This window comes from Theropithecus gelada, chromosome 2 (assembly GCF_003255815.1).
Source record: "Theropithecus gelada isolate Dixy chromosome 2, Tgel_1.0, whole genome shotgun sequence".
Taxonomy (NCBI): Eukaryota; Metazoa; Chordata; class Mammalia; order Primates; family Cercopithecidae; genus Theropithecus; species Theropithecus gelada.
In genome coordinates, this window is record NC_037669.1 from 136,080,200 (window position 1) to 136,093,533 (window position 13,334).

A 13,334-nucleotide genomic window follows, 5' to 3' on the forward strand; every position below is an offset into this window, starting at 1 on the left:
CACTTCTTGAAAGAAGATATTTATGTGGCCAACAAACATATGAAAAAAGCTCATTATCACTGGTCATTAGCGAAATGCAAATCAAAACCACAATGAATTACCATCTCATGCCAGTTAGAATGATGATCATTAAAAAGTCAGGAAACGACATATGCTGGAGAGGATGTGGAGAAATGGGAATGCCTTTACACCGTTGGTGGGAGTGTAAATTAGTTCAACCGTTGTGGAAGACAATGTGGTGATTCCTCAAGGATCTAGAACCAGAAATATCATTTGGCCCAGCAATCTCAGTGCTGGGTATATACCCAAAGGATTATAAATCATTTTACTATAAAGACACATGCACACATATGTTTATTGCAGCACTATTCACAAAGCAAAGACTTGGAACCAACCCAAATGCCCATCAATGATAGACTGGATAAAGAAAATGTGGCACATATACCCCATGGAATATTATGCAGCTATAAAAAAAGGAAGAGTTCATGTCCTTTGCAGGGACATGGATGGAGCTGGAAACCATCATTCTCAGCAAACTAACACAGGAATAGAAAACGAAACACTGCATGTTCTCACTCATAAGTGGGAGCTGAACAATGAGAACACATGGACACAGAGAGGGGAACACCGGAGGCCATAGGTGAGGAATAGCATTATGAGAAATACCTAATGTAGATGACGTGTTGATGAGGTGCAGCAAACCACCATGACACGTTTATACCTATTTAACAAACCTGCACATTCTACACATGTATCCCAGAACTTAAAGTATAAAAAAAGAAAATACAAGCAAATTTAAAACTATTTGCTGATAATTATGTCATTAACATCCTTGAAGTCAGTGAAATTTTTCTTTTATAAACATTTTGGATTGGTCACTTATCAACAGAAATAAACATCGGAATAAAATTATAACAAATAACTGATAATTTCATTTAATGTTCTTCATTTTCTTTTTTTTTTTCTTTGAGACAGTCTCACACTGTAGCCCAGGCTGGAGCACAGTGGCGCAATCTCCGCTCACTGCAAGCTCCGCCTGCTGGGTTCATGCCGTTCTCCTGCTTCAGCCTCCAGAGTACAGGCACATGCCACCATGCCCAGTTAATTTTTTGTATTTTTAGTAGAGATGGCGTTGTACCATGTTGGCCAGGCTGGTCTTGAACTCCTGACCTCATGATCCACCTGCCTTGGCCTCCCAAAGTGCTAGGATTACAGGAGTGAGCCGCCATGCCTGGCCCATTTTCTCTTTTTATGTATGTAATCTTAAGTACAGGTACCAGGAGGAATCACTTGTTTTGTTTTGTTTTGTTTTGTTTTGTTTTGTTTTGTTTTTAAGACGGATCACCCAGGCTGGAGTGCAGTGGCATGATCTCGGCTTATTGAAGCCCTTGCCTCCTGGGTTCAAGCAATACTCCTGCCTCAACTTCCCAAGTAGCTGGGACTACAGGCGCCTGCCACCACACCCAGCTAATTTTTGTATTTTTAGTAGAGACAGACTTTTACCACATTGGCCAGGCTGGCCTCAACTCCTGACCTCAAGTGATCTGTCCGCCTCAGCCTTCCAAAATGTTGGAATTACAGGCGGGAGCCACTGTGCCTGGCGAGGAATGACTTATTTTTAACAAATGTTATTCTGAGCTGGCAGAAAAAAATGTTGAAAACTTTGAAATGGGCAAATGAAATTACTGGGTGTCCTGTCCAGTGGTGCATCTTGTAACTGGACAATCTAAACATGGGTCACTGCAAGCAATGCAAATGACTCCTGTTCACAGACTGCAAATGAATTTTGCCAGGGAGAAGTGCAAAATGACATCCATTTCTTCCAAGAATCCAGTTGTGCATTTATTAAGCAAATTCATTTCAGCATTCCTCATTGCCAAGATATGTGCCTGCTCTTTGAATTCTCCTGAATTGGCTATATATCTTACTGGTTCCCATTAGTTAATGAATTAAATAAAAATCATTTATATTTTTCATTTTACACTTATATTAGAATCATAATTTTAGCTTCTCATCAAAACTGTCTTTTCAACAGATCTAAGACACCTACACCATCCCCTCCATAAGAGCGAATTTTGAATTCCCCTTCAAAAAAAACAGATTAATTCAAAAATCATCCTTCAGAGAACATCACCAAAAAAAATCACATGATCCTCCACCACCACCACTATTAAATTGTTTCTTTTTTGTTTTTAATGTACTAATTGAATTAAAAATAAATTAGCCCATAAAATTTAAACAATATATAAGTATATAATGCAAAGAGTGATGACACCTCCCTAAACATTTTGGTATCACTTCCCAAAAGTAACCAGTGTTAAAAATTAAAATGAACATTACATGTATAGGCATAAACTATAAGTAAGGAATCACAGGAAGGTAATATGGACGTAAAGTTAAAAACTTTGCCTTGGCATTGGGGTGGGAGTCTAATTGTTACATTTGAAGTCAGAAAACAAAAAGTCTATTCACCCTTTGTGGGCCCCTTACACGTACCCATGTGCTTCTTAGAAGTGCCTGTGGCCTCCTTATTCATACCTGTGTGCTCCCTGTATGTACTCATGGGCTCCTTATATGTATCTGTGTTGTTCTCATAAGAACCCATGTGCTCCTTATGCATACCTGTGTAAAAACACACCTGCAGGAGGAGTTACGCTCAGCCTCTTCAGGGCCATCTCCCATGCACCTTCTCTGGTATGTTCACTCCTTGAGCATTTACCATTCCTCGTTTACCATTTTGCTCTTGTAACTTAATTCTTGTCCTTTAGCAATCTCCAACGCCCAGGTGGAGGCCCTCTATCTTAGTGTTCAGCCTTGGCCCCCTTCTAGAATATGACTTCTTTCTTTGCCTTTCAGAAAAGGGGATAAAGTAAATATTCATACCTGAAACCAGGTAAGAAAATGAAAAGCAGACCTGCTGGCAACTAGGCCATGATATTTCCAATTGAATATAAACCACAATCACAGAATAGAAACAAGGTCTAAACAAATCCATTTCAATCCCATATTTGGAAGGAGACACAGACAAGTACACTCTGAAATCACAAAAATAGTAAAACAGCCCCCTCTTCTGTCTAACATGAGTGACTGCGTCTCATTTACCTCACCAAGGAAAATCACTGTGGTCCTTCTATCTCGTAGATAAAAATGATTACAATATTCAATCACAAAATTGCTCCTGCTTCCTGAAACATCCAATTCAGAATTGCTCCCCACCTCCTCAATCCTCCCTTGAATCATCCAGCACACACTCACATACTATGACAAGCTTCTTCCAACTCCTCATCATTTCTTTAAGGTGCTTTCAGTCTTGCAACAGCAAGAAAAATACATGTAATTTCTTTGTACTGCAATAAATGTGTTCCTGATGGTCCTTCATTGGTGGGCTTTAATGCAGAAATACTTATTTACTTTAAGGGAATATTAAATTTGATTCTGGTCTTCTAGTAACTCTTAAGAATGCTTCCCTCTATATGCTCTGTGTCCTTTCATTTCTAATAAACAGTCATATTGCAATGCACTTCCATATGCATTTTCTCACTTTAATTTAGCATCAAACATCTAAAGCAGGTAAAAGTAATGTTTTTGTCCTCAACACTCTCTAAGGTTGAGATTTAGGTCTGAGTTCATTCAGAAAGTTGTGAGCAATGCCATGTAGAGTTCTGAATTCTCTACACCTGAGGACAATCTAGCACAGGGAAAGTGATCAATGAAAAGGCCAAAAGTTTACATTTGTCTCCTCAAAAAACACACTGAGTGATGCAGGAGCTCCCAGAGGGGCAGCTGGATTGGAATGTACATGGATTCAGGAATAGTGGCCACTGACACCTGAGCAAGGGGTAGTCCCACTTTAAGTGGAAGGCTAGTCAAATAACTTACTCCTTTTTCTTTCTCCTAGGTTCATACATACATCATCTCATTTTTAATGTATCTGTGTGGTTTTAATGAGATGATGTATGTATGAACCTAGGAGAAAGTGGCTCATGCCTGTAATCCCAGCTCTTTGGGAGGCTGAGATGGGAGGATCGGTTAAGCCCAGGAGTTCAAGACTATAGAGAAAACCAGAACCCACGGCAGAACAAGTTCCAACAATGCTATTAATTAATTTAATTGCTTCTGCAAGAAGAGGAGTGATCAGACATCTCCAATGACTGACTCCTTCAACACTCCAAGGGGACTGACTCCTTTAACACTCCATCAGTTCCCACCACACGAGGATTCACCTTTTTCCTAGCCCTTCACCCTCCGACCTCCACTTCCCTCCCGCAATTTCACAAATGGAGTAAAGCTCACGAGCACCACCTCGAGGTTTCAGAATAGCACAACTGCCCCCAGAAACTAATTAACCTAACAACCTGCAGCTACACTACCCCATGTATGAGACCAGAAACTTTGTGAGATGTAAAGTCAACAGACACCCCAGTTGGTCATTAAGACTTCCTCCAAAACATTGCTAAGCTCACTACCTAAGAATAAGCTTTGAGATTCCAGCTTCAGACACAAGCTGCATCCAGAGCTGTCTTCTCCCAAGAAATCCGAGGCACTGGAATGGCACTGGGGTTCGCCTTTCTAGTAAATCCTCCCCCCCCCCCCCCCCCCGCTCCAGGGAGGTCTCAAGTGGCCTTTTTTACACTGCTTTCCATTTAATAACAATTTAAATCATCAGAGATTTGTTTTGTTTTGTTTTTGAGACGGAGTCTCGCTCTGTTGCCCAGGCTGGAGTGCAGTGGCGCGATCTTGGCTCACTGCAAGCTCCGCCTCCCGGGTTCACGCCATTCTCCTGCCTCAGCCTCCCGAGTAGCTGGGACTACAGGCGCCCGCCACCACGCCTGGCTAATTTTTTGTATTTTTAGTAGAGACGGGGTTTCACCATGTTAGCCAGGATGGTCTCGATCTCCTGAACTCGTGATCCGCCCGCCTTGGCCTCCCAAAGTGCTGGGATTACAGGCATCAGCCACCGCGCCCGTCCCCCCAGAGACGTTTTAATAGCAGTTGACATGAGAAGGAAAACGTCTCAATCCTTGATAGCAGAAGATTCCATGTCTCCTATGCAAATATCACCATCACTATCCCAGCAAATTTTGAACACCTTGTTCCAAAGGATATGTATTAGAACCTAAGTCTCGCTAGCTGCAAAGCCCTTACTTTTTCCACTTGCTGGCATAAAACCAATGAAAATTTGAAATACTTCTAAAAGAGGCCCCTGCTAGAGACTATACCCGCATTGACCAAGAACTATCAAATGGCACATTCAAGTTCTCCTGCCATGACCTGCACCTCAAATAGCATAAAGACATTTATACAATTGCAAATACAAAGGAGGCTTTCAATTCTTTTAATATATAATATGGAAAGGAAATTGCTTTTCAGTGCATACACATTAATAGAATCTCTTCAAGCATATTTCTATTTAGATTGTTATTTGCAAACATTGGAAATAACACATTCTATGAGCTGTCACCAGATGGATCAAACATTTGCACAACTCTCAGCTGAACATCCTAATGGAGCCTTAAAGTCACTATGATATTTGTGTGCATATTTGTGAGGATGTGTGTTTGGGCCTAATTTTAAACCCACGCATTTTATTTCCTCTAAAGAGAAGGGTTGTTGCTTCATAAAAAGGTTTCTGGACATCAAGCGTAAACACACAGCTGGGTGCAGTGGCTCAGGCCTGTAATCCCAGCTCTTTGGGAGGCTGAGGCGGGAGGATCAGTTGAGCCCAGGAGTTCAAGATCAGCCTGGGAAACATAGGGAGATCCCATCTCTACAAAACAATTTTAAAAATTAGCCAGGCATGGTGGCGTGCACCTGTGGTCCCAGCTACTCCAGAGGCTGAGGTGGGAGAATTGCTCCAGCCCCCAAGTTTGAGGCTGCAGTGAGTCATGATCATGCCACAGCACTTCAGTCTGGGTGAGAGAGCGAGACCCTGTCTCAAAAAAGCAAAACAAAACAAAAAGCATAAACACTTTTTTTTTTTTTTTTTTGAGACGGAGTCTTGCTCTGTCGCCCAGGCTGGAGTGCAATGGCATGATCTAGGCTCACTGAAACCTCCACCTCCTGGGTTCAAGCGGTTCTTGGCCTCAGCCTCCCAAGTAGCTGGGACTACAGGCACACGCCACCATGCCTGGCTAATTTTTGTATTTTTAGTAGAGACGGGGTTTCAACATATCGGCCAGGCTGGTCTCGAACTCCTGACCTCGTGATCCGCCCACCTCGGCCTCCCAAAGTGCTGGGATTATAGGCACGAGCCACTGCGCCGGTCCCATAAACACATTTTTTAAAGAAAAGTCAGTCTTTCATTTCCAGAATTGGCAGTGATGAGGGGACAGAATACGTTAACTCACGCTATTTCAGTTTTGTCTCAGAGGCATTTACTCTGGTGGTTTTATGTAGAGTCTGTGTCTCATCTCCCACACTGAACTGCCAGCTTCTGAGAACTAGAACTGAGCTTTCTGCTTCTTTTATTTTCCTCTTAGGTGGTGGCCATAAGCAAAGGCCAACATTTAATGAGCACCTATGGTAGCTCACTTAATTATTTTTCAGCAACTCCAAGCACAAACATTCCTATTACTTTCAGTAAACTCAAGCTCAGAAATTTAAGACACGCATGATCCCAAGGCTAGAAAATGTAGTTGATGCTTAAGATTTCAGGTGAATCTAAGATCCACCCACTATACTATAGTATATTACTACCCAGAGACACATATGTGGTCTTCCTATTTTGTTGTTTTCAGTGTGAGGCTCATCTCCACTCAAAATCCGCCTGCACATGACTGCTGGATGACCTACACCTCCAGGTATGCTACACCATAGCGTATCTATGCTTATGCTATGCCTCATTCTATGCCTCACGCCAGCACGTTGTGAAAAGCAGGTGATATTTACTGAAACCTAATGGTTCATAAGGCACCCCTACTTCTTCCTTCTGTTTCCAAGAACATCAACTCCCTGTGTAACAATTTGAAAAGCCATGTAACAAATTGACCAGACTGGCAACTTAATTTCCAGCATTTGTTTATCTGATGGAACCATGATCAGAGCAGTCCAAAAAAAAAAAAAAAAAAAAAACACAAGATCTCATCACAAAAGGAAGAGGCCAACCTAACAACTACCTGGTGGGGATTAGAGCCACGTATCTTACACATATGCTCAGCAAACACTTACTGAATTAACCAATGACCCAAAACTAAGAGACAAACCTTGCTCTGTTAAGCATTGTGAAATACTTCAGACACTCCTGAACTAGAAGCATTAACATAAAGCAAAAGATATTGGAAAAAAAGACGTATACGATACGCTATTTCCATTTTTTTCACAAAATCCCTGCACTGCAGGTGTGATGTCTCTTTGGCTGGGGAGGTGAGCGCAAGAGACTTAACAGATGTTGCTTTGCAGCCAAGTTGGAAGAGTTGAGCAGTTGTTCTTGGCTTCGGGGGACTGAGGCTGCAGTGGTTTGTAACAAATTGGCTGCATGTTTCTGCTTTAAAGGCTGAACTAATAAAAAGTCTTTGAAAATCCAAATGGTGCGGGAAAATGAAAAGTCCAATAAATCCAGTCTGCTGGGAGGCCCTCTGCTGAGAAGACTGGCGAGGCTTCCATGCCCATCCTTCATGTGTGTTTTCTCTAAATATCACAGTTGCTGTAAAACTTTCATATAGTAAAGGCCAGAAGGGGCTTCTCAGACTCTGCAAATGAAAGGCGGTAAAACTCTTTAGTGACCCAGATTTCAGCTTATCATTAACGCACCTCCTTGAAGGTGCTTCACACACTTGGCTAGATCTGCACAAAGAGAATTCATGTAAAAAACAGGCAGAAAATGAAAAAAGAGAACAAAGGGGCCTTGTAAAATCCAACTGCCATCTGCCTCTTCAAATCCAGCAGCACTAGGGTAGCTCACTGGCAGGAGTTTTCCCTCTGGCTTTCTAGAAAGACACTTTTTAGGCAAAGGTGGTGTAGGTCATCCCACAGTTTCATTCAGGAGGATTTTGAGTGAGATGATTAACACACTGAAAACAACAAAATAGGAAGATGACAAATGTGTCTTTGGGTAATAGGAAACTGCAACAACTAGATTAGTGTTTGGCATTGGAGAGCTCAGGTCAGGCCTAACAATGGGATTTATTCCATCTTCACAAGTTTGAAAAAAAATAACTAGAGGAGTTGTCTTTGGTCAAAATATAAAGAAATATAGTAATCCCTGACTTACCTATGATTTTGCTTTCTTCAGTTTTAGTTACCTGTGGTCAGCCACAGTCTGAAAATATTAAATGAAAAGCTCAAGAAATAAACAATTCACAAGTTTTAAATTGCTTACCATTCTGAGTACCATGATAAAATCTCATGTCATTCCACTCTGTTCCCTCTTCATCACAATAAGAAGGGTAAGGCCAGGTGCAGTGGCTCACACCTGTAATCCCAGCACTTTGGGAGGCTGAGTCAGGTGGATCGCTTGAGGCCAGGAGTTTGAGGCCAGCCTGGCCAACCTGGCAAAACCCTGTCTCTACTAAAAATACAAAAATTAGCCAGGCATGATGGCTCGTGCCTGTAATCTCAGCTACTGGGGAGGCAGAGGGAGGTGAATTGCTTGAACCCAGGAGGCAGAAGTTGTAGTGAGCCCAGATTGTGCCACTGCACTGGCGACAGAGCAAGACTCTGTCTCAAAAAAAAAAAAAAAAAAAACAACGGTAAAGAAGGGTAAGTACATTAGAAGGTATTTTTGAGAGAGAGAGACCACCACGTTCACATAACTTTTATAATAATATATTGTTATAATTGTTCCATTTTATTATTAGTTACTGATGTTAATCTCTTTCTGTGCCTAATTTATAAATTAAACTTTATCATAAGTATGGTATGTATAGGAAAAAACAGTACAGTTATGCACCCCATAAAGATGTTTCAGTCAATGACAGACCAAACATACTCTGCCGGTCCCATAAGATTATATACCGTATTTTTTACTGGATCTTTTCTATGTTTAGAAATTTTTAGGTACACAAATGCTTACCATTGTGCTAAAATTGCCTACAGTATTCAGTACAGTAACATGCTATACAGTTTTGCAATCTAGGAGCTATGGGCTATACCATATAGCCTAGGTGTGTAGTGGGCTCTGCCCTCTAGGATTGTGTAAGTACACTCTGTGATGTTCACGCAATGACACAATTGCCTAATGATGCATTTCTCTGAATGTATCCCCATTGTAAAGCAAGGTATGACTGTATATACAGGGTTTAGTACTATCCACGGTTTCAGGCATCTACTGGGAGACTTGGAACATATCCCCTGTAGGTAATTGGGGGACTAATGTAGGAGTTCTTTTTTTTTTTAGTTGAAGTCTTTTATAACTTTAGGTTTACAGAACTGAATGGATAATATTCCTGAATTCACAGTATGCTATCATTGGTGGCCCCTGCAAGGTTATTATATTCTATTTAAATTTGTTTTATGTTAATTTTCTTTATTCCTCCTTCCAATTCCAATCTCTTTCCAGGTATAGGCACCCACTCTACTATATTTAAAGTTTGATCTTCAAACCATCTTTCATGCGTATTTATTTTGATGCATACATATTTACATCGTGATACATAAATCTTATTTATATGGGGCATCTGTCTGCTGCATAATATTCCTTTAAATGTATGTACCGCACTTTATTTGTACATTTCCCTAGAGACGGACACCTGTGTAATTTCAGATCTTTGCTAGTTCAAGTAATACTGCTATGAACATTATCATGTGCCTGTTTGAGGACATCTTTTTGTAAAACTCTATGCAAGTGATTCTCCAGATGTTGGAATTCCTCCAGGCATAGAATTTCTAGGCATGGTATTTATGCATTCTTAATTTCACTTCGCACTGCTAAAATGGCTCACTGGAATGACTCTTTATACTTCCACCTGCCATAGATGAGGATTCTCATGTCCTCACATTTTTGGTCACTATTTGACACTACCTGACTTCATTTTTGTCAACTGGATTGTGAGAAAATTGAGTTAATTTATTCTAAATTCATTTTTCTTATTACATTCACTTAAGAGATTTAATTATTATGTAAGTTTCGCTTTCTATTAACTACTTATTAATATTCTGTGTTTTCTTTTTCTTGCTACAAGCTAGAATTATATGCTAGAATTCCCTGAATATTCTAAATAGTTTGTTGGTTTTATACATTGAAAATAGCTTTTCCAATCTGTTTCCCTGTAGGTTGTTTGTCTATGATGAACTTTATTAAATAAGAATTCTTAATTTTGTTGAAAATAAATTTTTAATTTATAGTATCTACTACTTCGAGTCTTGTATAATTAGTCTGTCCTCAGACAGTATCCTGTATTTTCTTCCATAAACTATAAAGTTTTAATTTTCATATTAAGGTTTTTAATCCACCTACATGTTATGTGGAGAATTGGAGATTCACGCTACCTCTCAAAGAAACAAGAGTAGGTCAGGCACGGTGGCTCATACCTGTAATCCCAGCACTTTGGGAGGCTGAGGTGGGCGAATCACTTGAGATCAGGAATTCAAGACCAGCCTGACCAATATGGTGAAACTCCATCTCTCCTAAAAATACAAAGATTATCCAGGTGTGGTGGCAGGCACCTGTAATCCCAGCTATTTGGGAGGCTGAGGCAGGAGAATCGCTTGAACATGGGAGGTGGAAGTTGCAGTAAGCTGGGATCATGCCACTAAACTCCAGCCTGGGCAACAAAGTAAGACTCGAAAGAAAGAAAAGAAAGAGAGAGAGACAGAGAGAGAGAAAGAATAAATCCGTACCAGCCAGCTTTGTCATCCAGGAATATTAGTAAACAATGACAAATCTTTCCATTTTTCAAGAGAAGCTGGAAGTTGAATTCTTTCGTACGTAACATCTCCTGATATTTAAAACATGGTGCTGCTCAAACAAAACATATACGTGACCCAGGCTCATCCCGTGAGCTGCCAGCTTTTTCCTTTGAGTTGCAAGATTTTTCTTTTGTATGTTGACCTGACTTTTGATGCCTTGTAGTCTAGTTATTAAACAAGAGTTTTTGCTTTCACGCTTTATATTGTTTCTACATTTATTTAATGCAGCTTATCTGTACTTAACTTGTTCGTAATCCTGCCCATTTAGCATTTTATCCCCATCTTCACACAAGTTAAATAATTGACCATAATTCTATCAGCACATTTATTATTACGATAATACTACCTCATGGCAACAGGGGTAACCACATGTTTCTCAAGAACTAAAATCAATGGGAATAAAAGAGGAGTCATTTTTCTGCCATCTGTCTCACAATGCAGATTCCAGGAACACACACTTACACCAAGGACTTCCTGGAGAGGCAATGTTTAGAAAAGGAGGCTGTGAGTACCTTGAGAGTAACTGCTGTGTCTTCAGTTGCATTAAATGCCCAGGAGCTCCTCACAAAAACATTTATCTGAGAAGTTCCTTTGTCCCCTTATCCTCTAGAAAAATGAATGTAAGGGAACTCAACATCCAAGTAGGTAAGGACATGGCCAATAAAAACTTCGCACAGGCTGGGCGCGGTGGCTCATGCCTGTAATCCCAGCACTTTGGGAGGCCGAAGCGGGTGGATTACTTTAGGTCAGGAGTTAGAGACCAACCTGGCCAATATGGTGAAACCCTGTCTCCACTAAAAACACAGAAATGAGCCAGGTGCGGTGGCGGGCACCTGTAATTCTAGCTACTTGGGAGGCTGAGGCAGGAGAATCGCTTGAACCTGGGGGGACAGAAGTAGCAGTGAGTCAAGATCGTGTCACTGCACTCCAGCCTGTGTGACAGAGTGGAACTCTGTCTCAAAAAAAAAGAAAAAAAAAAAAAAAACCTTCTCACAGTAGTAATCACAGTCCTGGAAAGTCTTTGATAAGAAAATTCTAAATAGCCAATTTATAATAAATTAGAGAGGAACTTGGTAGACACTACATGGCAAATTGTATTACTATTCAAAATACCTGATACTCCTTTCAGTGGGAAGACTATACTTTGCACCACACTGATGCCATGCTTGGCCATGTGGCTTCTGGTTCCCTTTCCTGTTGTATATTCATCCCCACTCCATTGAATGCAGATGGCATGCTTTGGGACAAAAAACGTGAGTAGAGGTGCTGTGTTCCTCTTTGGAACAAAAGCTTCTCTTTTCCTTTGACTGGCATGTCTCGGGGGAGCCCACTTCTTCAAGCTGAGTTGCAGAATAAAGATGACAGAGAGCAAATCCTCCACTGACTTGCAATCAATATGGAGCATGAGTGAAAAATACACCTTGGTTGTCACAAGCTATTGAGATCTTAGGGCTATTTGTCACCACAACATAACTTAGCCTAAACTGACAGATGAAATTTACTGCAACAAATCCATAATACTTTATATTTTGGACACATTAATTTTCTTCCAAACAATGCATAGTGCTTTATGTTCTCCGGTGAATTCTCTCAAGTGCAGTCAGTGGTTCGATTTGGTTGGGCTCTGACATTATTTCTTTTAATAAATACAATTCCTATTGTATTGCCTCTCTGCCTCCAAATACCAAGGATTCTCTCCATCAGTCTACTAAGAACACTATTTTTAAAATCTGAAAAGTGTTTTGAGAACTTAGGAGTGAGTTAACTTTAAGGTTCTTTACTTTAAAGGGCTCTGTGAAGAACTAACTTCTGGTTTTCAGTCCAGCATGTAAGAAGCTTGGAAGTCACCACTCCATCCTAACAACAAGTAAAAAACTGAACAAATGGAAAAATCAACAACTCTTCTTAGATCCATCAGAGAAAAGAAGTTCCAGAGAAATCCACTTCCTCAAAAATTGGCGAGAGTAGCAGGTACAGAGAATTGCAACTCATCAGAGCAGAAACCTCTTCAGGAACCAGTGCCAAGGTAGGGAAACCAGAACTATCATTGAGGAAATGCTGGAGGCTCAGAATAGATAAGACTGAGGTTTAAAACTTTAGGAAGGCCTCACGCTTTTGTCAGTGTTTGCTCCTGGAGCTCCACCAGGTTCTTACAGTGAATATCAAGGAAAAATCCCTTTGTGCTTCCAACAGCGGAAGGGGAAAGATAACCTTGAAATGTGCCACAGCATTCTGTTCTTCTTAACAAGAACTGCCCTCAGGAGAAACTATTTTATCAGAGTTTAACCTACCGGAGTTTTATCAGAGCCTAACCCACCTAGGGGGAGGATTATATCCAACTCCAGCTCCTTCTAGCCATCCTAGCCCACGTAAGATGGTGGGTGTGGGGTAAATGAGAAACACATGCGAAGTTCACAGTTTAAAGTCAAAGGCTCACTAAAAGACTGAAACCTAATCATAGAACTACAGAATGCCTCTTTTTCCCCCAC

At 40.7% G+C, this 13,334-nt stretch overlaps 1 protein-coding gene across 1 annotated transcript in view; it reads right to left on the bottom strand.

Moving 5' to 3' along the window:
* The window catches only part of LOC112619386 (vomeronasal type-2 receptor 1-like), a 44,138-nt gene extending 41,533 nt beyond the window's left edge, over positions 1 to 2,605 (bottom strand). Inside the window, 1 exon segment of the mRNA XM_025377376.1 lies at positions 2,497 to 2,605. Coding sequence (XP_025233161.1) covers positions 2,497 to 2,605 — 109 coding nt within the window.
* Between the last annotated feature and the right edge of the window lie 10,729 nt (positions 2,606 to 13,334).